The 25,561-nt window shown below is 46.6% G+C and overlaps 1 protein-coding gene across 1 annotated transcript in view; it reads right to left on the bottom strand.

Annotated features, from left to right (window-relative positions):
* Positions 1-3,384: 3,384 nt before the first annotated feature.
* Positions 3,385-25,561, bottom strand: part of LOC112816746 (aryl hydrocarbon receptor-like) — a gene marked incomplete at its 5' end in the record, with an annotated part of 58,317 nt that continues 36,140 nt past the window's right edge. Inside the window, 10 exons of the mRNA XM_073888909.1 lie at positions 3,385-5,135; positions 6,156-6,343; positions 6,920-7,905; positions 10,555-10,696; positions 10,815-10,924; positions 11,729-11,931; positions 12,547-12,658; positions 12,691-12,712; positions 15,973-16,099; positions 20,890-20,979. Of these exons, the coding sequence (XP_073745010.1) occupies positions 6,162-6,343; positions 6,920-7,905; positions 10,555-10,696; positions 10,815-10,924; positions 11,729-11,931; positions 12,547-12,658; positions 12,691-12,712; positions 15,973-16,099; positions 20,890-20,979 (1,974 nt within the window). The remainder of the gene's footprint in view (positions 5,136-6,155; positions 6,344-6,919; positions 7,906-10,554; positions 10,697-10,814; positions 10,925-11,728; positions 11,932-12,546; positions 12,659-12,690; positions 12,713-15,972; positions 16,100-20,889; positions 20,980-25,561) is intronic.

Consider the following 25,561-nt stretch of genomic DNA (forward strand, 5'->3'; position numbering starts at 1 on the left):
GGTAAGTTTGACTGGATTTCACTGAATCCTTAGGTCAATTAGGAAATACTGATACTTTATGATATTGTGTTTTCCAATCGGAACTGGGGTGAGAGCTGCCCTGGACTTTCACAGGCCTCCATGTTCAGAGTTGGGTCTGTCTAGACTGCAGCTCTTGTGTTACTGTGTGTCCTGTGGCCACCTGTGGTCCTAGCATAGCTGCAGGAAGTGAAGCTCATTAGATGGTAAAGTTGGAGAGCCCACCAAGCCTTCAGAAGATTCATGACTGCCTGTGTCCCCAAGACCTCTCTGCTCATGGTACAGTCACTTCTCTATTGAGGCAATTCTTGGGAATGTGAGATGAACCCAGCTCCAGTGCTGGGCTCTGGGTCTCCCAAATCTACCTGGGAAATTCCAGACAACCCCAGGCAATCCCACCCTCCCTGTGTTCTTCTCCCATGATTAGTTCACACACAGGAATATGATCCATCTTGGATCAGTGGAATGTTATTTCTGGAAACTCTGGGGAAATTTTATTTGCTCTTGAGAGGGACAGGAAGGAAGGACAGTCTCCTATGTGGCACGTTGTGGCTGTGGTTTGGGCTCTGGACCTGCTACCTGTCCAGAGTGAAGCAAACACACTGCACAAGGCAACACCAAGAACCAGAGAGAAACACCAGCAACCCTGGATTATCCCAAAGACTCCCTTATGCACTGGGCTTCTAGCTAGGGGAGCAATCCCGTCTAGCTGTTTAAATCAGACAGAGTTGGGTTTTCTGTTTACGTCTTCCAACAACATCTCCTCTGATAACCCCTAAAGAGAACTCCAAATTCCCTCTAGGAAACTCCCTACCCCACTCTCAGCCCATGTGCTTGGGGGGGGGGAACCCCTGACCCAGCTCCAGGAGTGGTGTCCATGAATTTGACTGAGTGAGGGGCATATTCAATCCATGAAGGTCCTGAAGGGGAGCCTAGTGCAGCCCCTCCCAGGCTAACTCATAGAAACCCTGCAGCAGTGGAGGCCCCTCTGGGTCGTTTTATGCCCTTTGAGTTCTGATGGAAGAAGCTCCCTTGATTTCTCGAGCTGGTTGGAGCCTGGCACCTTAGAAGGTGGTGTGTGCCACATCCCATAAGAGTGAACAAGTACAGCCAGCCCCTCTAGCCACCTGCGACTGCTTGTTTATGACCTCAAAAGCCTGCCCACTCTCTTTCCCTTTTTACTCCACCCTTCCTAGCCTATCTCCTTGTGGCCAGTCCTAGCCCTGGGCAGTCAAGCACTTGGCCTCCCCTCCATCTGCCCTGGCCTCAGGAAGCAGTCCCCTGAATCAGTGACAGCAGCACTCTCGTAGTGTTGGCACAATCTGAATCATGGTAGTTGTAAAAGAATGTTTGGGGAACTGTCTACAGTGTCCTGAAGCATGTGCGCCAAGTTAAAAGGACAGTCATCAAATTATTTTCAAGTCATACTCAGTAGAAAGGAAGAGTACCGTTTAATCATCTGAGCTCATCAGTCAGGCTGATTTTCACACACACATTTGCTTCAACTCATCCTGCTTGGCCCAGACCACAAATACAAGAGAACCAGAAAGCCTGCACTCACCACAGAGTCAGACCTGTAACTAAACACACACATATATGTGCACACATTTACTATCTGTTTTAATATGCTGAATAATGATTATATTAGTAAGAGGTTATGGTATTACTGGCCATGTAACATATACTTTCTTTTTTTAATAATGTAATAATATTTTGCTGAAGGTATGGGTTATATTTGATTAAAAGTTATTATTTCCAAGATGTTGATGAAACCAAATATAGTCTTTATTATACTGTACACCCAAATTATTAGGAAGGCTGATTTTTTTCCTTTTAATGATTGATGAGTCTGGGACAATTTGACTGCATCAAGGGTACTGATGAGGGGTTTGTGCTTTACCTAATGGGAATCCTGTAACTTCTGGGACAAGAGTGCAATTCACAAGAAACTGAAGGCTTTGGGGCAACATGAGTACATTCTGTGGAAGCAAAGGACAACTACAGAATTTGGACATCACCTTGGGAAGTCACAAAGTTGGCTGTTTGGCAACATTAGCTAATTAAGCTCCTTCACGTTGTATGCTTTTAAAATGAGTTATATGTTTGTGGTTATTTTTTACTTGTTTGGGTACAGACTGGAACCTGGGTGGTTGGTACACAGACATCCTGAGCCTGGCTTCCTAAGTGGGCTGAGGCCTGACTCCTCTGCATTCTCATCTCTCCTGCCACCACGACCCTGAAGGCTGGCTGCCCAAAGAACCTAGCTTGCATCTGTCTCCTCATCATCCTTACTGCCAATGAACACAAGCAGAAAAACAGATGCTTTGACAGTCTCTGGGAAAGGCAGGACTGCTTAGGGAAGCTGGCCAGTGTGACTGTTGTAGTTTGGAAAGTGCCCCAAGGAGACATCATTGTAATTGATTTTAATTCTTTCTTTTTTTAAATAAAGTAATAATATTTTTCATTCTTAAAAATGTAAATGCTCAGGTCGGGTTGAGGGCCCACCAGCCTTTCTTATCTTTGTGGGCTCTGTTCAGTTAGATGCTCACCTAGTGTCTTCCTTGCCCCTGACTTCTCATCCAGACGTGGGGGAGGCAGTGGGGGGTGTGGTGGTGGTTGGGGCAGGAGGAGGGACCCCAGGCTCCAGAGAAGGGAAGAGGGAGAGGTGACAGGAAGTGGGAAAGGAAGTCCCCATGCCCAAGCTTAGCCCAACTGAAGTTCCTCCAGGAGAGCACCCTGTGCCTAGATAGGACAGAGCTCTCCTCCCCACCCTCCTACTGCATGGGTTGCTGTCTCCAAGGACCAGCCCAGCTTCACCACCCATGAAATAGACTTTTGTACACTGGTCCCTGAAAGACATTTTCTGGGGCAAGTTCTGGACGACTCATGTTCACATGGATGTGGTGAATGCCCCTCACCTGTTACCGGAGATTACTGCTCCCAAGAGTGTTGCGGGAGAGGACGACTGTTGGTTGGTGTCAATGAAGCCTCCCTCCCAGTGTTATGTTCCTGATTACCCTCCATTTTGATTCTGGCCTTGGCCATGTGACTTGGCTTGATCACCTGCCCTAGCAGAGGCTTGATAAGCACTTGCACACGGGGGCTTGACTTCTTGGAGCATGCTGCAGCCAAGAAATCCTAGTGTCTCACTGGAGAGGCCACAAGGGAGGGAACCAAGGAGCCTGACTGACACCCAGCAAGCTGCCAGACATGTGAGTGAGCCCCCGCTGAGCTGCCAGATGACCACAGTCACATGAACGATGCAGGTGACACCCATAACAGAACCATCCAGTGGAGCCCACCATATTGCAGAATAATAAGCAAAGAGATGATTGTTGTTTTAATAGCCTACGTTTTGTGGTAATTTGCTACTCCATATATGAATGAAACAACAGACATATTCTTGTGAGCTGTGCATTGACTGCCAGTGTTTCATTATAGTCCATGGTAGTATATAAACAACACAGAGAAATGGAATGCACAGATTGTTACACATGTAATGAGTCTGTCCTTCACACGGAACATTTTAAGTAGTTTTAAAAAACTTGTGACCCAGTTGAAAATACCATGGAAGGACAACTCTTCACATCAAGGCAGGCCTCAGAGTGTCCAAGAACATGCACTGTTTTGTGATTAAACTGTTTACTTTGGACAGAAAAACATTAAAAAAGTACTCCAAATAGACCATGGTTTGTTAAGACATACTGCCATGTACAGATTCTAAATGAGATTAGAGAATTTCCCCTTTCCCCATGATGAGAGGCTGTAATTTTTGGTTTGAGAGAGCAGGTGGAAGGATTTATGAGTACTGGTGAACACTTCTGTGTGTGTTTTCTCCCATTTGTCAGGCTGCAGGGTCTTAGTTGATGCTTCAGTGTTTTAGGTCCAAGGGTCCAAAATGGCAGACATTCCATACATGAAACATCAACCATCACCCGATCTGATGCTGTGGAAAATGAACATGGTGGCTTGCCCTGTGCAGGTCACACGGTTTCTGGTAACTGCTGGTGGACCTGGTGGCATCAGAAGGGTCCTTCTGTTGGGTTCTGACTGGGCTGGTTCCTGGGCCTCTGTGTTTCTGTGCTGTGGTTTCTTCACCTGTGCTTTCATTCATGCATACATACAATGCACATTCATTAAACACCTACTATGTGCCTGGTTCTGGGTGACACTGGTGAGCAGGTCCAATGGTGGTCATACTTGATGACATCTGGTCCATTTAGCTCCTGAACAATGAGTCCTGTGGTGGAAGCCACAGAAGTCAGTGGAAGTGCTACTATAACCCTCAACCATTCTGAGTCCTTTATGGAAGGAGAAGCAGTTGCCGCCAACCTTTTTCCTTTTGCTCTGTTGGGAGACTGAGGGGCATGCACCCTGTGCTTCAAACGTGTACCACTGTATGGATCTTCCATCTACCACGTTCCCATGCCATCCTCTAGGGCAGAACACCATTCCTCCTGCACATGGGCTCCACAGAGGACCCACTTCTCCTGTGTCCAAGATACTGGGTGAAAGTCAAGCCCTCTCCAGGGGTCCAGGCCAAAGGGCACATATCCCTTCCCCACGTGTGGCTGTCAGCATGTCACCATGCTGTAAGAACCATGTGTCTGGATGGCCCTGATTGCAAACAGGTTGTCTGATGCTGGCTTCAGCTCTGAGCTTGGAAGTGTCATCGTGAAGGCAAATGTGGGAATATGTCCATAGTGTCCCTTTCCTATTAATGTTTTTGTGATTCAAAAGTTACTTTTTAAACAAAGATGAGAATTCCATATGTGTCTTGAGTATAAAGTACACAGAATGAAATGAAGTAAAACACACACACACACACACACACACACACACACACACACTCTTTGGGATCCAGAGAATAAGCTTTCAGATAAGTGTGTATTTATACACATAGAAAAAAGTTAAATATTCACCCAGCAATATGAAAAATTTAAGATACTTCAATTCCAGGGAAAATGTCAGTAGTTAAGACTCCAGATCATGTCCACAGACAGGGGTAAAAAGCACAATACAGTCTTTCTGAGTCAGAATTTGGAGGAAAACGTGCTTCCTTTTGGGCCTGGAATCCCAAGTGGTATGGTACTGTGCACTTTGTTTTGGTCACACTGCTGATGGGAAAATGGGAAACATTTAGAGCAGTTAGAACAAAATTACAGAAGACAAGGGTTAACCCAAGGACTCTAAAATCGATACTTGTTTATAAAAGATGTAAGTTTGAAGCTTTAATTAGGAATTACTTTGGTTTCAGATAGAAGTCTAACAGATTCGGTCTTCTGATTTTCTAACTTACAACAGTTGGAAAATAAAAAATTGGAAAGGGGGTGTAAGCTGAGGGAGCCCGAGGATGCCAGAAATGAGAGGTGGCAGTGTGACATGAGAAGGGGCAGAAAATCCAGAGAAGTGAAGGGGAGCTCCCAGTGAAGCTATATCGGGCTGCCTGGGGTTCAGGAAAACCAGATTTGAGCTGAGCCCTGAGGGCAGCCCTATGTCACCGGAAAGGCACATCTGCTCCTCTGTGTGAAGTGGGAGGGGTCACAACACTGCTGGTGTGACTTTTATGTGAAGCTGCATTTGAGGGTGTGAATTACAATTATTTGCAGGATCTGTATGTGTGTCCTCATTCCCTGCCAGCACCAGGCAGTGAGCAATGCTTGAGCACTAACCTGCTTATTGGTGTTGGAAATGGTACTGGGGGGAGCACAGCCGAATAGCGTGTCAAATTCAGAATACAACCAATCCAACTCTGGGGGTCCAAAGCTGGGCTAAATTACATTACAAAGCAGGTGTCCAGGTGGCTCAGTGATGCCCAGCTGGAGGGCCCACCAGGTTACAACCACACTACTCCCAGGGGTAAAGCCGCTCCTGCCACCATTACTAGCCTCAGTCGACCAACACTGACAGTGACCTGCTACATTTGCAGAATCCCTCCATGTATCCCTGCACTGCAGCTTCACAGTAATGCTGTGCTTCGGACCAGCTGGGCTGGTGGGATCCCCCTCCGAAACTAGCCAGCTGGGCAGATGCCCCCTCACATCCAGATTTGCCAGCAGCTCTGCACTTGACCAGTGAGGTAGAGTGCCCCTCCCTGCTACCCACAAATCCCCGTGGTCCTGCTTGCCAACACTTACCTGGAGCTAGATGTCACGGCTGCCCTGCATAGATGCAGGTGGCCAGGCAGAGTCAGGAGGGCAGTGAGGCAGGGTCAGGCTGGACTGCACCTGGGGTCTCCCCACAGCCCCTGGGGCTGCGATGACCCGTCTGTCCTTGCTGTGCATTGTGGCTTCAGCTGGGCTCTTGCCTTGGCTGCTGCCTATGCCTAGGGAGCATAGGAAGGGGCTCAGCTTCAGGGCCTGGGGGATGGCATCTCTTGGGCAGCCACCCAAGGGCTGGGCAGTTGGCAACCCTTCTCTCACTGGCCCACAAGCTTCCTGGGTCTGTAGCCCCATTTGTACCCACTGCTGTTGCTTGGCAGCTGGGCAGGGGTCCATGCTGTAAGAGTCCTGCATAGCCAAGGGTCTATGCAGGAGCTCCTGGGAAGGGCAGGTAGAGCTCCCCGAGAACTGGCTCACCACCAGGGAGTGGGGTGGGTGCTCTTGACTCCCAGCTGTGTCCTTTGGGTTACCTGCTTCTCCCTGCACAGATGGGGGCAAACCCCAGCACAAGTTAGGAGGAATGTCACTGGCTGGCCCTGCCGATGGAGGGCACAGGTTGGCCATGGTCGACCAAAGGTGGTGGAAGGGGTCAGGCTGGGCCTGCCTTGCTACCTGCCCTGACTCCACCTCCACAGGGACTAGTGCTGGCTGGCCCTGGATGGGGGAATCCCAAATGCTTTCCAAAGGATAGGTGCCACAGGAGGTGGGATCTGAGGTGATCAAGGGCTCTTGACACTGACCACTGTGTGAGGCTGTCCAGGTCACGGGTTCTTTGCAAAAATCCAGAACACGAGCACCTGGCTGAGCCAGGTGTCCAGGGACATTTTTTCCTAAAGGGAGTGAAGATGTGTGGTTTGGCTGAAACACCTGGACAGGTTGGCTGGGGCTGGAGGCCTCAGGGAGGGGGCTGAGGTCAAATATTGTTGGTTTCTGGCATATCCTGAAATTCAAAGGCATATCCTGGCTGTGCTGAAGCTGCCACTGTGGAGAACTCTGGAGTGTGGGGCCAGAGATGAGAAAATGCTGGGTGTGTGTGTGAAGGTAGCCAGGCATTGTGCCCATGTGCTGAGGTGGAGTCACTTCCATGCTGAGCTGGCCCGAGCCCAGTGAAGGCTGTGGCTTCAGGGTCTGTGGCGCAGTTGTGCTGGGTGGTGGGGGCAGTGCCACATTCCCACTGTCATGAAAAAGCACTTCCTTTCCCCCGGGGGCGCCCCCTCCCTGGCTGGGTGGTAGTGGGTGGCAATTCTGAGATCCTGCAGGGCCTGAGTCAGCCCTGAGAAGGCTCTCTTCCCACAGACGCTGGCTGAGGTCGGTGACCCCCAGGTGCTGGAGAGTGGAGCAGAGATCAGGCTGTTCTTCTGTGTCCTTCTCCAGCAGGGTCTCAGTGAGAGCCAGGAGGGAGTGGTCTTCCTCCTCCTCTTGCTCTTCCTTGCACTCATGACTGTCATTGGACCTCCACCTCTCCAAGAGTGAGCCTTGTGGGGTTGGGGCAATGCAGGACAAGTATATGGACTCATCTTGCTGCATCATGGCTCCCAGAAGAGAGCCTGGGTGCACAGGGCCCTGACCAGTGGGGGTGCCCTTCCTTGCCCTGATCTGCTTCCTGGCTGGGGGGGCAGTCACAGGGCTCAGGGGGCTGCTGTCATACAGGATGGCTTCCCCTGTGGTGAAGATGAATGGCAGCTGCAGGGCCCTCTTGCGCAGGTGCTCCTCCCCCTCTGCATTCCTGTGGTTAAGAAAACACAAGACCACATCTGAGAATGGGTATATGAGTGAGAAAGGGAGTCTCCTGGTCAGGGGACAGTAATGGCCAAGTAACTGAACAAGTGAGCAAGGCGCTGGACATCATCTGTTCTGGTTTTTCCATCCAAGGGAGAAGACATAATATTGAACTTGCTTCTCTTTTGCATTCTTTGGAGTATAAAATCTTGGCCAATACTTTCTGTCTTGAATTCTGAAGCAGTCTCAGAGGAAACTGCTTATTTGTGGGATGAGTTTTCCAAAAACACATGTAGAAATTCCCTAAACTTCAAGTTTACGTCGAAAAGAATCATTATGCAAGTATGATACATGCAACTGTTTTTCACTGTGAAAAATAATTTCCCCCTCCTTCCTCCTCTCCCTTCTTCCCTTCCAAAAGACACATGGTATATGGCTGCTATAGGGCCGCCCCGACAGCCATGTCAACACCACGCTCAGCAAGGTGAAAAACCTTCACTTGCTGGCCTGACTCCACTTGGAATCTCACATTTGGTTTGTAGGTCCACAAAGGAAAACTGAACTAACATGGAGTGTCTTTGACAGGAGCTGACCAGGATGCTGTGGGCATAGGAAACTCCATCACTGGAGGGACCTTTAGAGAAGCTGGTATCTCACCTTAAGATCTCTGGTCATAGTCTTTGTCCTTAAGTCTGCTTTGTATGATATGAATACCACCACTCTGGCTTTCTTGTACTTACTGCTTGTACCACATATCTTATTTTATGTCTTTTTCCTTTCAACTTGTGTCACTATTTAAAAATATATTTCTTGTGCTTGCTTCAACAGCACATATACTAAAAATATATCTCTTGTAGAAGGCATATGGTTGAGTGCTTTTTTAAAAAACCATTTCGACAATCTGTGTGTTTTAACTGGCGTGTTTTATCCATTAACATTTAGTGGCATTATTGCAATGTCTGGATTTGGGTCTTTTATATTATATTTGTTTGTCCCCCCTTCTTCCCCTCTATTCACCCCTTTCCTGCCTAGATACATTAATTTTTTAAGAAATTCATTTTCACTTCTATACTGTATTTTTGGTTCTATCTTTTGCATTATATTTTTAATGGTTGCTTTTGAAATTATGAAATATACCCTCAAGATTTCAATGTCTACTTAGAATTAATACTGTGCCACTTTACATAAAACATATGCCTCTTGCAATGGTCCATGTACTCCTAACACCTATCCTTTATCCTAGAGGTGTCATATATATTACATCTATATATGTTATAAATCCCATGCTATGTTATATTTTTGGCTTAAGCAGTCACATGTATTTTTCAAAAAGGAAAAATAGTATTTTATATTTATCCACATGGTTACCATTTCTCATCCTGTCCACTCCCTTTTCAAGGTTCAAACTCTTAGTAGATTTCATTTCCCTTCCACCTGACATATTTCTTTTAGCATTTCTTTTTTTTTTTTTAAAGATTTTATTTATTTATTTGAGAGAGAGAATGGGAGATAGAGAGCACGAGAGGGAAGAGGGTCAGAGGAAGCAGCAGACTCCCTGCTGAGCAGGGAGCCCGATGTGGGACTCGATCCCGGGACTCCAGGATCATGACCTGAGCCGAAGGCAGTCGCTTAACCAACTCAGCCACCCAGGCGCCCTCTTCTAGCATTTCTTATAGTGCAGATCTACTGACAATAAATTGTTGGATTTTTTTTCCTTTAATGAAAATGTCTTCGTTTGCTATTATTTTTGAAGGATATGTTCACTGTTCACAGAATTCAGAGTTGACAATTTTTTAAAAGCACTTTCAAAGATATTGTTCCAATGTTTTCTGATCACCATTTTTTCTGTTGAGAAGTCCACAATAATCTGAATTGTTTCTTGTATGTAATGTGCTTTTTATCTTAGACTGCTTTTAAAGTTTTCTCTTTAGCTTTGGTGTTCAACAATCTGACCAGAATATGCCTTGGTGTGGTTTTCTTTGTATTTATCCTGCTTGGAATTTGCTGAGGTTCTTGAATCTGTAATTATAATTTTTCCCAAACCGGAGACGTTTCTGGTCATTATTTCTTCAAACATGTATACACACACGCACATAAAAAGATAGATAGATATAGGTATAGATATATTGCCCACTCTCTCGGTTCTTTTTCTGGGATTCCATTTACTTATATATATATATAAAACTATATATAGAATATAATTTCAAGTATAAAACTTACATACCTGAAGGAAATACAGCGATATATTGACAACAATCTTGACTGATCCGCAATCACATTAGCGTTGGACCCTTCCTTGGGCCCTCCCTTCCGGCCCTCATTTGCGTGGGACCCTCCCTTCGGTCCCGCCCTTCCGGCCCGCATTTGCGTGGGACCCTCCCTTCGGTCCCGCCCTTCCGGCCCGCATTTGCGTGGGACCCTCCCTTCGGGCCCGCCCTTCCGGCCCGCATCTGTGTTGGGGCCTCCCTTAGGGGCTTTTATTTACGTCTTGTTTCAGGATCGCACGTACGTCGGGACCTCGCTTTTACGACAGGGTCCTCACCGCGGGGAGGGCGCAAGAACCTCATTTCTGTCAGCGCGCTCTGCCGTCGGGCACCGCAGACGTCGGGCCCTCCTTTACGACAGGGCCCTCACTTCCCGCCCGGGCCCTACTTACGTCAGGGCCCGCTGTCGGGCGACGATGCAGTCGGGCTGGCCGCCGCGGAACAGCAGGCGGGCGTTGGACTGCACCCACAGCCAGCCGGCCTCCTTGGTGAGCAGCCGGAACACCGTGAGGCCGCTCTCGCCCGTCCTCATCACTGCCGAGACAGACAGACGGACGGACGGACTGCGCGCGCGTCGGAGCCCCGGGCCCCGCCCCCCAGCCCTCTGCAGCCGGCGCTGCGGCAGCAGGCGGGAGGCGCCTCCCGAACTCACGCCGCACGTGGTTCTCGGCGCAGTGCGTCATGTCGGCCGCGTGGACGAACTGGTAGCCGGAGCCCGTCCTGCAGAGTTCGCTGTCGGTGTAGCCCAGGACCAGCTTGCCTCTGCGGAGGAGAAGCGGCACCCCCTCGGCTTACAGCCCTGCCAGCGCCTCACGGGGAGCCTTTGCAGGCCGCCCAGCTTTGCGCCCGGGCGCCGGCAGCGGCCTTCCCTGGGCCGTCCGGGTCCGGAGGGGGCGCCTCTGCTAGCCTCGGGGCTGGAGCCCACCTCGAAGAGGCCTCCGCGCTGGCGGGAGCGTGGTGCCCTGTCCCCAAATTCTGCTTTAAACCTGTGCTGTGGAACGGGGGTCAGTACCCACATTAACCTTGTTGAGGGCGAATTCCACTGCCTTCATCAAAGGGCCCTGACTCCCCAGCATCTTTGAGGAGGAAATAAAACTTGCAAGTTCCAGCTCTAACGATACGCCGAAGCACTTGCCCTCAAGCCAGGGCTTTCTAGAGTGTGTTCTAAGGGCACTGGCCTCGTAGCATGTTAACTGATTCCCCCCAGAAAGGTTCACTGGTCAAAATTTGGGAACAACTGGGTCAAACCTAGTTAGTTAGGTTTTTCATAGTGGGACTTCTTGGGGGTTCACTATGATTTGTTACCGGAAGTCTCTGAGAGGGAGACACGTATTACCTGGGATTTGCTTTCTGCATCATACCCGCGTGCGCCTACGTGGAAGGTTTGCTCCCTTGCCCTTGTAAGCGGCATCTTCTCTGCTAACTCTCATTCCAGAGCCTGTTTGGACAGGATCGGCCAATTGTTCTTGCCTTGCCTTTGGTTCTAGACTCAGGATTTGGACCATAACTGCTCTGGGAGCACCCTTGGTTCTCTAGGAGTCATGATTTCTGGTCAGAGGGATGTACCTGGAATCACAGGCTATAGGTGTGAAATCCAATTTGTGTTTTGTTTGGAAAAGAAATGTCTTGTCTTGGAGCTCCAGGATGGTGAGTGGCTGGCAAGGCGCTGCAATGGCAAACAGGGTGCGCTGAGGAGACAGGAGGATACCATCTTCTGACCTATTGTTCTGTCCAGGGAGGAACTTAAGATGGCCATGGAAGTTCAACTCCTAGAAAAAGGAGACCCCAAACATAATGAGAAGGGGAAAGAGAAGAGGATGCTAAGTAGCTAAAATAGTCGATATGACTTTCCTCTTACGGAACTCATAGGGTCCCCTGCCCTCCTTGTAGTTGAACGGGTAGGACTCAGTATAGGTGTGTGCAGGTTTGGAGCTTCCTCATTCTGCTCTGCCCATTAGGCCCTGATTATTTTTCATGGCTTCTCAGTCCTCCCTTCAGTCCCTGACCCACACAGCCTTTTTCAAAGGGCTGCAGAGTTAATTGCGCCGTGAGAGGGTATCCAGGAATTGGTAGGCACTTTCAGCTGACTTGGGGGGGGATGGTGAAGAAGGTGGATGTTAACATCCTGGGTTCACCAGGGATCTCCACTCAGGATGCACTATAGGTAGCAGGTGTAACTAAATCCCAAGTAAACAAATCCCATATCTTAACCAGGCAGAGGAAGGTTCAAAAGACAACTTGGTATTCTGAAATGGCAGTGAGCTGAAGGCCAGATTCACCATCCTGGGATGGTGAGGAAGCCTGGCTCAACCCTTGGGCAGTGTCCCATCTGGGCAGAGCACTGGTATAGGAAGTTCCTGAGCCTGTAAGGACAGTGTGATTACCAGAAACCCGGAAGAATTGTCCAGCAGGCAGCGGAACCGACAAACAAAACTTCTTTCCAGATAGGAGGGGTCATCCAAGGGCTGATGCTGCAGGCTGTCGGTGGAGGTGCCACTAAGTGAGAGAAACTTCTCTCCTGGCAGAGCTGGGAAGACAAATGAGGAAGCTCTACCAGAACACTCATCATCACAGAACTGAAATATCTGTAGTTCCCAAAGAAGCTGGTGGGTGGAGAGAATGTGGGGTCACAAGCCCTGTGGCCCAGTGAACCTTGGCCTTGCCCAGTAGGATGACCTTGATCCACCACTCCAGCTGGCTTTCTCATTCATCAGATGATGCTAGCAGTCCTGCCTGCCTCCATGCCTTAGAGTGTCATGAGAATCAAATTAAAAGTGAGATGCTGCACATAACATATATATCCAGGAACCCTATCGGTTCTACTGTTGAAATATTCCTTGGAGCCAACTACTTCTCATCACTTCACTCTGCTATGCTGGTCAGTCTCTCATCAGCTGGGTGGAACATCTAGTTGAGAAGAGCATGGACCCTGGACAAGTTATGTAACATCTCCATAGGTCCCAGTTATCTGATCTGACTTAGTAAGGTTGTAAGGAGAAATATATTTATATATGTAAAGCAGTTGGAATAGTGCCTGGCGCATTGTAACCTCTATATAAATTGGCTGTTACTCTCATCATTTTTTCCCCCTTTAAATTTGCCATAGCCTTCTAACTGGTGTCCCTGCTTCCACCCTTGCTCCTATGGTCTGTCCTCCACTCAGTAGCCAGAGTGACTTTATTTATTTATTAAAGGTTTTATTTTTATTTTATTTGACAGAGAGAGACACAGTGAGAGAGGGAACACAAGCAGGGGGAGCGGCAGGCAGAGGGAGAAGCAGGCTTCCCGCTGAGCAGGGAGCCCGATACGGGGCTTGATCCCAGGACCCTGTGATCATGAACTGAACCAAAGGCAGACGCCCAACAACTGAGCCACCCAGGCGCCCCCAGAGTGACTTAAATATAGATCAGACCATGTCCATTTTGTGTTTAGAACTCTTCAGTGACTTCCTCCCTTATCCCACACCCTTTCCTGCCCAGGCGCTGGCCAGTTAGTTTCCCCTTCCCTGTGCCCTTCTCAGTGGCCTCCTGGCCATTGCTTATCTATGCTAAGTGCACTTCTGCTTCGGGGACTTTGCATTCATGCTGTTTCTTCCCCCTGCACTCTCCTGCCCCATTTATCCATGAAAAACAATGCTGCTTTCAACCTGTTTTGGAGTGCTGGTTCAGTTTGCTCTCTTTCCTGTCCTAGGGGTTTGTAGGGAAGTCTTTGCAAAGGATAATGAGAAAAATCCCAAACTCTTGGGTTAAAAGTAGAAGTACCAATGAAGCTTCATTAGAAAGTCAAAGATGCAAAAACCAAATTTGTTCTCTTTTGCTGTAATTCTCAACCTGACAAGTCAGATTATAGTTACATGGATGGTTTTCCCTGTGTCACATGAAAATTGATTGGTCTAGACTTAAGTGCTGCAGAAGAGTAAAAAAGCAGGCTAGAGGGAGGAACAAAGGAAGGCTTATGATCTGATAAGTTTTACTATTGTAATCTTATTTATTTATTTTTTCAGATTTTATTTATTTATTTGACAGAGAGACACAGCGAGAGCAGGAACACAGGCAGGGGGAGTGGGAGAGGGAGAAGCAGGCTTCCCGCGGAGCAGGGAGCCCGATGTGGGGCTCGATCCCAGGACCCCGGGATCATGACCTGAGCCGAAGGCAGACGCTTAACGACTGAGCCACCCAAGCGCCCCTGTAATGTCATTTAATAAAACCCCTAGCACAGTGCCTGGCACACGGTATACCCTCAATAAATGTTAGAACATATACACACATGTATAAAACACACATCAACTTGAATTTGGTTTAGTTGGGTGGTCTTCAGACATTTTTCTGGCATTTTTATAGCATGGCATTAAAGTTTTACTTTTATTCTGAAGAAATGTCATTTATAAACATGTGGGTATACTGCTGTATGGTTTCTGCTACTGCAGGGCTATAACAGTGTAAAAGGTATTTAAAAGTATGAAATTATATGCAAAATTCCAGAGTATCCATTGTTAAGGACATAATTCAGACTTGGCAGTGTCAGGAGCTGTATGAAAGTCTGGACCTCAAATTTCTTTTCCTTTCTCTTTTGACCCTAGCTGGTCAACAGGGACAGGGGTGGAGGCACAGGGGTGCAAAGCTCAATGCTGAGGAGAGGGTTCCTCCCTTCAGTGAGCTGATAATAGGAAAGAAAAAAAGTGAAGACCTGTTTTGCGATAAGTAACTACCCTGCTGGACTTATGGCAGGTCAAGACAGAGTCTTGGGTAGAATGTCTGGAGTGGGAGCAGGCTTTGGAAAGAGATGGACTAAAATCACAGCAGCCAAAGCTGAACTGAATAAAGCTGTGTCTTATGAAGTTACACAACCATATCTTGTAGTCAGTCTTGTAAATTTCTTCGTGCTTAGTATTTTAAGTTATCCATCACAAAAGCATGTCATTATTAGTGTGCACATTGGCATATGGATTCATTTTTTTCTAATTGAAGCCTCTGTTTTTTGAGTATTTTATTTTTTTCTAACCATCCTTCACAACAAAACAGGGAAGAGCCTTTCTTTGCAGCCTGTGTGGGTGCCTTAAATGTACTCTAAATACTTGGAAAGGGGTCCTGTATCTGGACTTACAAAATAGCATTTACTTGTAAATGACAATATTGCCTTTTGCCTATGGTATCCCACCAGTTGGCAGAGTAACACGCTATGGCCATAATGGCCTCATACCTCGTATACTCACCAGATACACAAATATGAGTCCCCTACCAGCTTGATCATCGCTCAGGGGATGCACCTGTCTGCCCTTAGGGGATGCTCTTACCTGGGCAGGCAGGGAGGGTATTTCCTCCAGCGTGAGTCTTATCACTCACCAGTTGGATCCATCTGGGCAAACATCACTTTCCTCATCTCAACATTTATATGTTTACTTTGTCTCAGGTACTGTTCTAGGCACTGGGAATACAGCAGTGAACAAGTTCTGCAAAAATCCCTCCCTGTATCCTACTGGTAGTAAAATCAACAGATGCTCATGCCTTATGTGTATTTTCTAGTTCCTAGGAGGACCACATGAGCTCACAGATATGAGATGGTTCTGAAGGATGCAGAGTCCTATGCCAACACACACTACCTGATTCCCGATGCAGCCCTTCCTCTTCTCTTCCCCTCATACACCTGGGACTTAGTGAGTGCTCCATCAGTGCTTAACAAAATATACATTGGAGCTGAGAAAGCCTGGCTTCCCGGTCTGATTTCTTCCTCATGGACTATAAGGGTTGAAACACATGTACAGGGTTGATTCTGCGTTTAGCTCTCCCCCCCAACAAGCCTTGGTGACTTACGGTGGATGTCCTGCTCACCCTCTCTGCTGACAGGTGCTGCATCTGCAGGCCAGAGAAACTGGCTCCGGAACATGGCTCTGTCCTCCTTGTGGATCAGTTCAAACACACTCTGATAGATGACATCTGACTGCAAAGACCAAGTGACAACATCGCACTCCTGGGGATGCTTCTTGCCGCTCTGAGGCTGTGTGTGCCCTGTTCACCTCAAATGTCCCTGAGTCATCTCTAGCACCTCTGACCCTTCCAGGCACCCTGGACCCACCTGTCCTTGTCCCTCCCCATCCTGGAGGCTGGTGCATACTTTCCTGTTTCCCTCTTCTGGTTTTGCACAGCCAACTTCTCAGGCTGCTGCCGCCCCCAGACCCAGAAAATACCCATGAGATGGGCACTCCCATGGTGTTGGAGGCCATGCCTGTATTGTGTCTTGAAAAGGGTGGCAGTTCTTGGGGCCAAGGGAAAAAAAGAGAGACTGCCTAGCAGACAAGTCACACATCATCATCAGGGAGATGTCCGAGGTGGGGAGACACACAGGAAGCCACTGAAGTAGCCCTGGAGAGTTGGCTGAAAGCTTTGTGGAAGGAGAATGTTGACTTTCCCGGGAAGTCAGTCATCAGCTCTCCTGGATAACTTAATTAGACTGAATTAGAGCAAAGATCTCATTTCCAGGGAGATCCAAGTTTGTTCTGTCATTTGTTGAAGGAGATGAGTGAATATAAATGCTAATGTAGACTCAAAAGAAGGGTTTGGCAATGTAGTGACTTGAACATGAACAATAATTAAGGTATCCTGTCTTCATACAAATTTTGCAAATATTTTACACCTAAAGAGAATGTTAAATAGTTTTCAGACCAGTTTGCCTTGGGAAATCTTAGTGTGTTCCTTGTAAATCAAACAGGTTTAACTTAAAAAGTGTAATGAGTCTCTCTACCCTTGCCTATAGTTAACCATTTATTAAATTATGTTTTATTTGGGTAAAGTTTGGCATTCTTCTTGATTTTCTGAGAGGAATTAAGTGCAGATGAAAGTTTTCTGTTGGCATTAAAAAGTTCTGATGGCCTAAATTCTACTCCAAATAAGTTTACCCACTCTTCCCCTGTATCCCCCAACCCACACACAGCGTGATTTTTAGGAACCTGTTGTATATAACCATTTTCTGCACAAAATTCAGGGAAAATGAACTTTCCAGGAGCATCTCCATCTCAGTACATGGCAGGTGCTAAATATTTATAAGGGTCTGGTCTAATCTATGAAAGGACCACGATGTTGAGTGGGCCTCCAGGCTGGAAGGAGGTGAAGGGCCAGTGGCATGAAGACCTGAGGAGAAATCACAGGGATGGCAGCATGGGAGCTGAGGCCAAGGGAGGCAGGCTTCTGGGGGACCACCAGGGCAACACAGAACAGACCCTGTGGAGGAATGCAACAGGGCTCTAGCGGAGCTCAGCACCCAATATGCTGGTGCTCTCTGCCTCTACCTGGTCGCTCTATAAAAACAGCTGCATGCAGGGCGCCTGGGTGGCTCAGTTGGTTAAGCGACTGCCTTCGGCTCAGGTCATGATCCTGGAGTCCCGGGATCGAGTCCCGCATCGGACTCCCTGCTCAGCGGGGAGTCTGCTTCTCCCTCTGACCCTCTTCCCTCTCCTGCTTTCTCTCTCTCATTCTCTCTCTCAAATAAATAAATAAAATCTTTAAAAAAAACCCCCCAAAACAGCTGCATGCAGTAGTGGTATGGGAGAGCTGTGTACACAGGCAGAGGACCCAGGCTGTGACCTTGACCTCTCTCCTGTTCACCCGCGTTGCCGTCATTCTGTCTGCAGCTCTGCTCACTGCCCCTGGAGGTTCTGAATGGGAAAGGCATCGCAGCCGGGCAGCACCTCCTCTCCTAACCACGCCACACAGAAAAACCCACAGCATTTCTCTGAGATGAAGGGCTTTAGCCAAGTTTATTTTTTATTTCTTTTGGAAGCTCCTCTTTCTAGAGGTTCCTGTCTCTGAACCCTCCCCTACATCATGTTTGTCCTCAGCAACAGCAAAGAAGCAGGTAGCTCAATGCTGACGGTGCGGGTATGGCGAGTGCTCAGGCCTCCGGTCTGCCTTTGACAAATAAAACTCCTTCTCAGATTCTCATCTAAAAACCAGACACAGCACAATGGTACTGACATTTTTTTTTCCTAAAGGAAAGGTGAAGGGGTACCTGGGTGGCTCAGTCGGTTGAGTGTCTGCCTTCAGCTCAGGTCATGATCTCGGGGTCCTGGGTTAGAGCCCCTCATCGGGCTCCCTGCTCAGTGGGAAGTGCTTCTTCCTCCCCTCCCCGCTTGTGCTCTCTCTCGCTATCTCTGTCTCTTTCTCCCAAATAAATAAATAAATAAATAAATAAATAAATAAATAAATAAAATATTTAAACAAAATAAAGGGGAAACGACTGTAAAATTCAGCAAGTGTGTTCTCATCACAAGTGAGGGGTAAAGTCGAGAGCTGGTGTTGGGTATGATCTGCACTGCACAGGTGCAGGGTGGGCATGGGAACGTGTGGCAGGTGGAGATGGGGGATTTTGAGTCTTCCTATTGCCCTGATTTCAGAAAACCTTCTGTTGCCATGGCATTGTATGAGCCCCTTCCACCACATGGTGCTTTTGGTGCACACTGCACTTGCACAGGCCCTGCTGTTTTCAGTCTGCACAGCAGTTGTGTGGAGCATGGGCTGTCTTCCCTTAGCAGCAGGCCATGAAAATGTCCCTCAGGTCTCCAGCTACAGGGAGTATAACTCAGAGGTGTCCCAGCTGCTGCCCACTGAAATCCACTGGGGCAGCAACTCTAAGGCAGGCCTGTTCCTGGGAGACGGGACTTTTCTGATGGGCAGCTTGGCCTTGAGGGCTCCCCTTCGGCCTTGTCCAATTTCCTTAAAGCCGTACGGTTGGCTAATTCTCCTTCCCTAGGGTCATATCAGAATTTTCAGGACACACAATTTTATACCCTGGCAGGAACCTCAGGAAATGGGACAAACCAATTGCGGGGGTGGCTCTTAGATTTAGATGCTGGGAGAAGCCAGTGGTCAGTGAGGCAGTAATACCTGAGTTGTTCTGGCAGATGGCGGAGGAAGGAACAAAAAGGCTGAGGGAAACGGGTGTATTGGAATGAATGCAATTCATTAGTCAAGAAGACCCAGCAGAGATTGCATACCATGGGAGGGCCCAGGGACAAACTATACACCAAGGCCACAAGGAGTGCAATATTGGAGGGACATCAACACCACTAAGAAATCTGGTGGTAGGTGATTGTCCTTTGTAGGTCGGGGTTGATGGAAGGAGAGGAAGACACTGGGCTGGGCTCATGAATGTCCATTGGGATGATGGAGCCCTGAGGTAGGAGAGGCCACATGGCTTCAATTACAGTGATGGCCAGCAAGGCAGAAGAAATAATCAAGGGGGCTTGGACCATAGGGAGTTGTGGGGTTGGTTAATAGAGCATGGCATCTCAAGGGGCAAAAGAGATGGGCAGCCAACAATGATACTGCTTAACATCTACAATTAAAGGCAACAATGCAAAGTCAGGAGACTGAGGGCTGTTACCTGGATGAAAAATGACAATCCTTTGCTCAGTTTCTGGACCTGAGACAAATTTCAGATCTGAAATCCACTGACTGAAGAGGTGGCATGGTCCCTAGGTAGAAGGGCCCTACAATGCCATGGCAAGGTATTTACTCAAGATACTCAAGAGATTGACCATGCCTTCTACTGAACAGCACTACTTTCCACGACCTCCCTGGGATATGATATTGCCTGTGATTTACTATCTTGACTGGAGTTGGAGGGGGTAGTTTCAAGGGTTTCCTCTTGGACTTTTCTACTATGATATCTCTCACTCTATGGGCCAAGAACCTAGTCTGGGGGTTACTCCAGTTGTCAACTAGATTAATTCCAATTACATGCTCAGGAAATGGGCAAATGACCACTGGGTGGGTCCTGGACTTGGGAAGTTTGCTGTGAACCAGACTAGAGCTGGTACTTCATGTATTATCTGGCCCCAGTGGGCCTTCACCCTGACGTGAGGACCATGATGGCACTGGGTCCCCGGACTCAGACCCCTCAGGAGTGAAGGTTTGCATCAAACACTCAGCTAAGTCATTGAGATGTGCTGAGGTGATGGCTGAGGGTGAGCAGAATTCAGAATGGAGAGCAGAGGAGGGCCAGGTGCTACCCTGAGACCATCTACAGTTTGTCCCACTCACCTCTCTTTCCTGAGGTCCCCCCAGGGAGAAAGGCTCATGGGAATTCCTCCTGTGGAGGAGTAGATTTGCGCAGCACAAGAAGTGAGTATGTGCCTCTCAGGTTTCTGACTGAGGTGCATGTGAGGTTGCCCCTCTTGGATGCACACTTGTTTGTGCTGGGGCCACTCTTCCTACAGATTGCTCCCAGCCAGTGACTGAGCCTGGCAAGGACACCAAGGCAGGCCTATTCCTGGGAGCAGAGGGGCTTTTCTGCTGGGTGACTTTGGATTGAGGATGCCCCATTCTGCTGGGCGACTTTGGATTGAGGATGCCCCAATGACCCTGTACTGCAGTTGAAGACACTTCCACCCACCTCCATTCCTTCTGTCTCCTGCCCAAGGGTCAGACCTGCTGCCCCCAACCCCTGTTCCCTCCCAGGATTTTCTCCTGAGGAATCTCTTGCTCATCTCATCCTGCCTGGGCATCTACTCCTCAGAGGATCTAGGCTACCATGCCCTTCACCAGATGAGGAAGTCAGTACTCTGGGAAGGTTCAGTTGAATACTTACGATGTGCATGTGAGAGACTGAGATGGAGACCCCGTTCTTTGAAATTCCATTACAGTCCCATGGAGACAAGCATCACATGGCCCCGTCTCCCTCCCCTCCCAACTAGATTCACCCAAACTCTTCAAATGAAAAGTAAAACCACTCACTTGATGAAACCCCAGGTAGTCCTGGACTGTGGGAGAGACGTAGAAAACATAGCCATCCTCTGTAACAGCCATGAGGAAGCCATTGAGAGCCTGGGGAGAGGCAGAGAAGAGTTAGTTAGGGTTTATTCCTTATTCCTCAGTCTTGTGGACCTCCTAAGGGCCAGGATCCAGGTCTGTGAGGGGTTTCCGTGAGTTTCCTTGTGGTGAGCAGTGCCACTCATATCCTGAACTGTCTCTTCTAAAGCAGAGCCTGGGATATCCTGTTACAAATATCACTCACTCATACCAGCTCCTGGAGATAAGGCAAGTGTGTTTATGTGTGTCTGAGGCAGCAAAGTAGAGCCAATTCCAGCTTCACTCTATTGAGAACACTGCCAACTGAATAATTAAACAAATACACATGCACATATTCTGTTTTTCGCTCTGCATCTCTGTTGTGGGTCTCACCCTTTGGTTAAAAACATCCATTCAAGGTTTCTCATCCATAGGAAATGAAAGAGCAGCTCCATGTTCTCCACTGGCTGAGGCTGCATGTTGGTCTCACCTGGGCAGGTGGCTAAAAAAAAGTGCTCATTTATCCTCCCATCCCTTCCGGGACCCGCCCTATTAGAAACTCTGAGTGTGAATTTTTAACCATTTCCCCTGGGGATCCCGAGGAGGCATCCAATCTAAGGACATGGTTTTGGTCATGACTGAGATGCATTTTAATTTTAAGCTTTCAGGGGAACCACATGGTTATTGTTTGCTTGTAAGTAAATAATAGTTAATCTCCTCTGCTCCAGAAACCTCATGCATGCATTCAGGATTGTGGAAATAAAGGAACACCAAACAAATGAGAAAAGCAGAGGCTATTTATTCAAAGCTTGCTAGAGCAAGGGAGTCACAGCCATGGTCACTTGAGTTTAGCAGAGACTCGAAGGCAGACAGAGGAGGAGGGAAAGCTTCATAGTGGAGAAGAGGGATGGCTTCGGGTGTGACCTGACTGGAAGCTGTTGGCATGGTGAGGCTGGAGGTGGCTAACTAAAGGCAGGGTCTCCCACATGACTGGTTAGGGGAGCATATCTGGCTTTCTCTCTTTGGTTATAAGTTGGAAGCAGGGAGAAAAATTAGGGAAGCTATCAGTTATTCATCATGTCCTGGCCATTCTGGGTTGATTGTTACAGAAGTCATTGTCCTGCTTCCTGAATGTTACTAGAGATAGTAGTCGGGTTTTCTATAAGTCTGACTTAAAACAGGCTGACTTTTGGGATAAATGTTTATTGTAAACAAGGGTTTGGATTCCTGGAAAGGCTGCTGCAGGCTGTGAGTCAGAATCCTATTTTTATATATGGTCTGGCCATTGTCTCCTTGTATATTCAGTCTCCTAGGATAAGTGTAATAGGGATAATGAAAGATGTGGTCCGTATATACAAGGGAAGATTACTCAGCCATCAGAAAGGATGAATACCCAACTTTTACATCTACATGGATGCAACGGGAGGGGATTACGCTAAGTGAACTAAGTCAAGCAGAGAAAGACAATCATCATATGGTTTCACTCATATGTGGAACATAAGGAACAGCAGGGAGGACATCAGGAGAAGGGAGGGAAAACTGAAGGAGGGAATCAGAGAGGGAGACAAACCATGAGAGACTCTGGACTCCGGGAACCAAACTGAGGGTTACAGAGGGGAGGGGGTGGGAGGATGGGGTAGCCCGGTGACGGGTATTAAGGAGGGCACATGTTGTGATGAGCACTGGGTGTTATACGCAACTAATGAATCGTTGAACACCACATCGAAAACTAATGATGTAGTATATGTTGGCTAATTGAACATAAGAAAAAGAATAAAAATGGAGGGAAAAAAACCCCAAAACAAAACAAAAAAAAAACCAAGATAAATAAAATCTTTTGAAAAAAGACCCAAATAAACTCAGAAATGAAAGAGACATTAAAATTGATAACAAATAAATATGTAGTATCATAAGAGACTACTGCAAACATCTGTGTTCCAAAAAACTGAAAAACCTAGAAGAAATGACCTGTATTTGGAATCTGCAAAAGCTGAATTCAGAGAAACAAAGTTTAATGATGGAGCTAGAAGGTGGCGGAATTGGTAAGATGTTAAAGGGTACAAATTTGCACCTAGAAGATGAAAAAGTTCTGGGGATTATGCACTGCACTGTGATTATAGTTAATATTGTTATATACTTCAAAGTTGCTAAGACACTAGACCTTAAATGTTAGCGCAGAAAAGAAAAAGTAATTATGGGACATGGAGCTGTTAAGCTAATGTTATAATGGTATCATGTTGCAATATATAAATGTATCAAACAACATGTTTTATACCTTAAACTTGCACAATGTTATATATCAATTATGTCTTTAGGAAAATGTTATAACAAATATGATCGAAGAGATTAAGGTTACTGAGAGTACAAATGAGACTTCAGGAGTGACATCAGCAAAATGGCAGACTATAGAAAGTCCCATAAACCCTCCTGTGGTGGAAAATGAGAGCTAAGTGAAATAAGCCAGATGCAGAAAAAGACAAATGCTATATGATCTCATTTATATGTAAATTCTAAAATAGTCAAACTCATAGAAGCAGAGAGCAGAATGGTGGTTGCCAAGGCATGGGGATATGCTGATCAAGGGGTACAAAGTTTCATTTATAAAAAAGGAGTAATTTCTGGGGATCTCATGTATAAAACTGTGACTGTAGTTACAGTGCTATATTGTATACTTGAAATTTGCTAAGAGGGTTATCTTAAATGTTCTCATTACTAAAAAGAAGATAACTACTTTAAGTGATAAACATGTTAATTAGCTTGTTCTACCTTATTTACCAATGTATACACATAAAACAAGATGAAATCAGAGAGGGAGACAAACCATAAGAGACTCTTAATCATAATAAGAAATAAGGTTGCTGGAGGGGAGAGGGTGGGGGGAGGGGGTAACTGAGTGATGGGCATTAAGGAGGGCACAGGATGTAATGAGCACTGGGTGTTACATAAGACTGATGAATCACTGACCTCTACCTTTGAAACTAATAATACACTATATGTTAATTAATAAATTTAAATAAATAAATGGAAAATATTAAAAAAAGAAACATCAAGTTGTATGCCTTAAATATATGCAATTGCAATAGTCAATTAATCTTAATAAAACTGGAGAAAACCCAGGCCAAAAAAAAAAGGATAATGAAAGATTTTCAGTCTCTCTTCCTGGGTGAGATCTAAGAAGTGATTATTGTGAAGCGATTACTAAGAAGTGGTGAATTGAGCCAGAGGATGCCTGTGACTCGTCATAGCTCCCCAGCCCAGAGGGGGCAGGAGAGTCCCTCTGACTGACTTATTTCACTTAGCATAATACTTTCTAGCTCTACCCATGTCCTTGCAAATAACAAGGTTTCATTCTTTTTTATGGATGAGTAATATTCCATGGTGTACATACCACATCTTCTTTGTCCATCCATCAGATGGACATTTGGGCTGTCTCCATAGTTTGGCTATTGTAAATAATGCTGCTACAAACATCAGGGCGCATGTATCCCTTTCAATTAGTGTTTTTGTATTCTTTAGGTAAATACCTAGTAGTGCAGTTGCTGGGCCGTAGGGTAGCTCTATTTTTAACTTTTTGAGGAACGTCCATATTGATATCCACATTGGCTGCACCAGTTTGCATTCCCACCAACAGGGCATGAGGTTTTCCCTTCCTCTGAATCCTTGCCAACACCTGTTATTTCTTGTGTTGTTGATTTTAGCCATTCTGACAGGTGTGAGGTGGTATCTCATTGTGGTTTTGATTTGCATTTTCCTGATGATGAGTAATATTGAGCATCTTTTCATGTGTCTGTTAGCCATCTGTATATCTTCTTTGAAAAATGTCTATTCATATCTTCTGTCCATTTTTTAATTGGATTATTTATCTTTTGGGTGTTGAGTTTGATAAGTTCTTTATGGATTTTATATACTAACCCTTTATCAGATATGTCATTTGGAAATATCTTCTCCCATTCTGAAGGTTGCCTTTTAGTTTTGTTGATTGTTTCCTTTGCTGTGCAGAAGCTTTTTATTTTGATGAAGTCCCAATAGTTTATTTTTGTTTTTGTTTCCCTTGCCTCAGGAGACATATCTAGTAAGAAGTTGGTTGATGTCAAAGAGGTTGCTGCCTGTTTTCTCCTCTAGGATTTTGATGGTTTCCTGCCTCACATTTAGGTCTTTCATCCATTTTGAATTTATTTTTGTGTATGGTGTTAGAAAGTGGTCTAGTTTCATTCTTCTGCATATTGCTGTCCAGTTTTTCCAACACCATTTGTTGAAGAGACTACCTTTTTCCTATTGGATATTCTTTCCTGCTTTGTTGAAGATTAGTTGACCATACAGCTGTGGGTCCATTTCTGGGCTCTCTATTCTATTCCATTGATCTATGTGTCTGTTTTTGTGCCAGTACCATACTGTCTTGATGATTACAGCTTTGTAATATGGCTGTAAGTCTGGAATTGTGATGCCCCCTGCTTTGTTTTTTTGTTTTTTTTTTTCAACATTACTTTGGCTATTTGGGGTCTTTTCTGGTTCCATACAAATTTTAGAATTGTTTGTTCTAGCTCTGTGAAAAATGCAGGAATTCAGCAAAGTCACAGCATATAAAATCAATGCACAGAAGTCTTGCATTTCTATACAC

Source organism: Callorhinus ursinus, unplaced genomic scaffold, assembly GCF_003265705.2.
Source record: "Callorhinus ursinus isolate GAN/ISIS: 27379988/994484 unplaced genomic scaffold, GSC_fseal_2.0 scaffold98, whole genome shotgun sequence".
In the NCBI taxonomy this organism is placed as follows: Eukaryota; Metazoa; Chordata; class Mammalia; order Carnivora; family Otariidae; genus Callorhinus; species Callorhinus ursinus.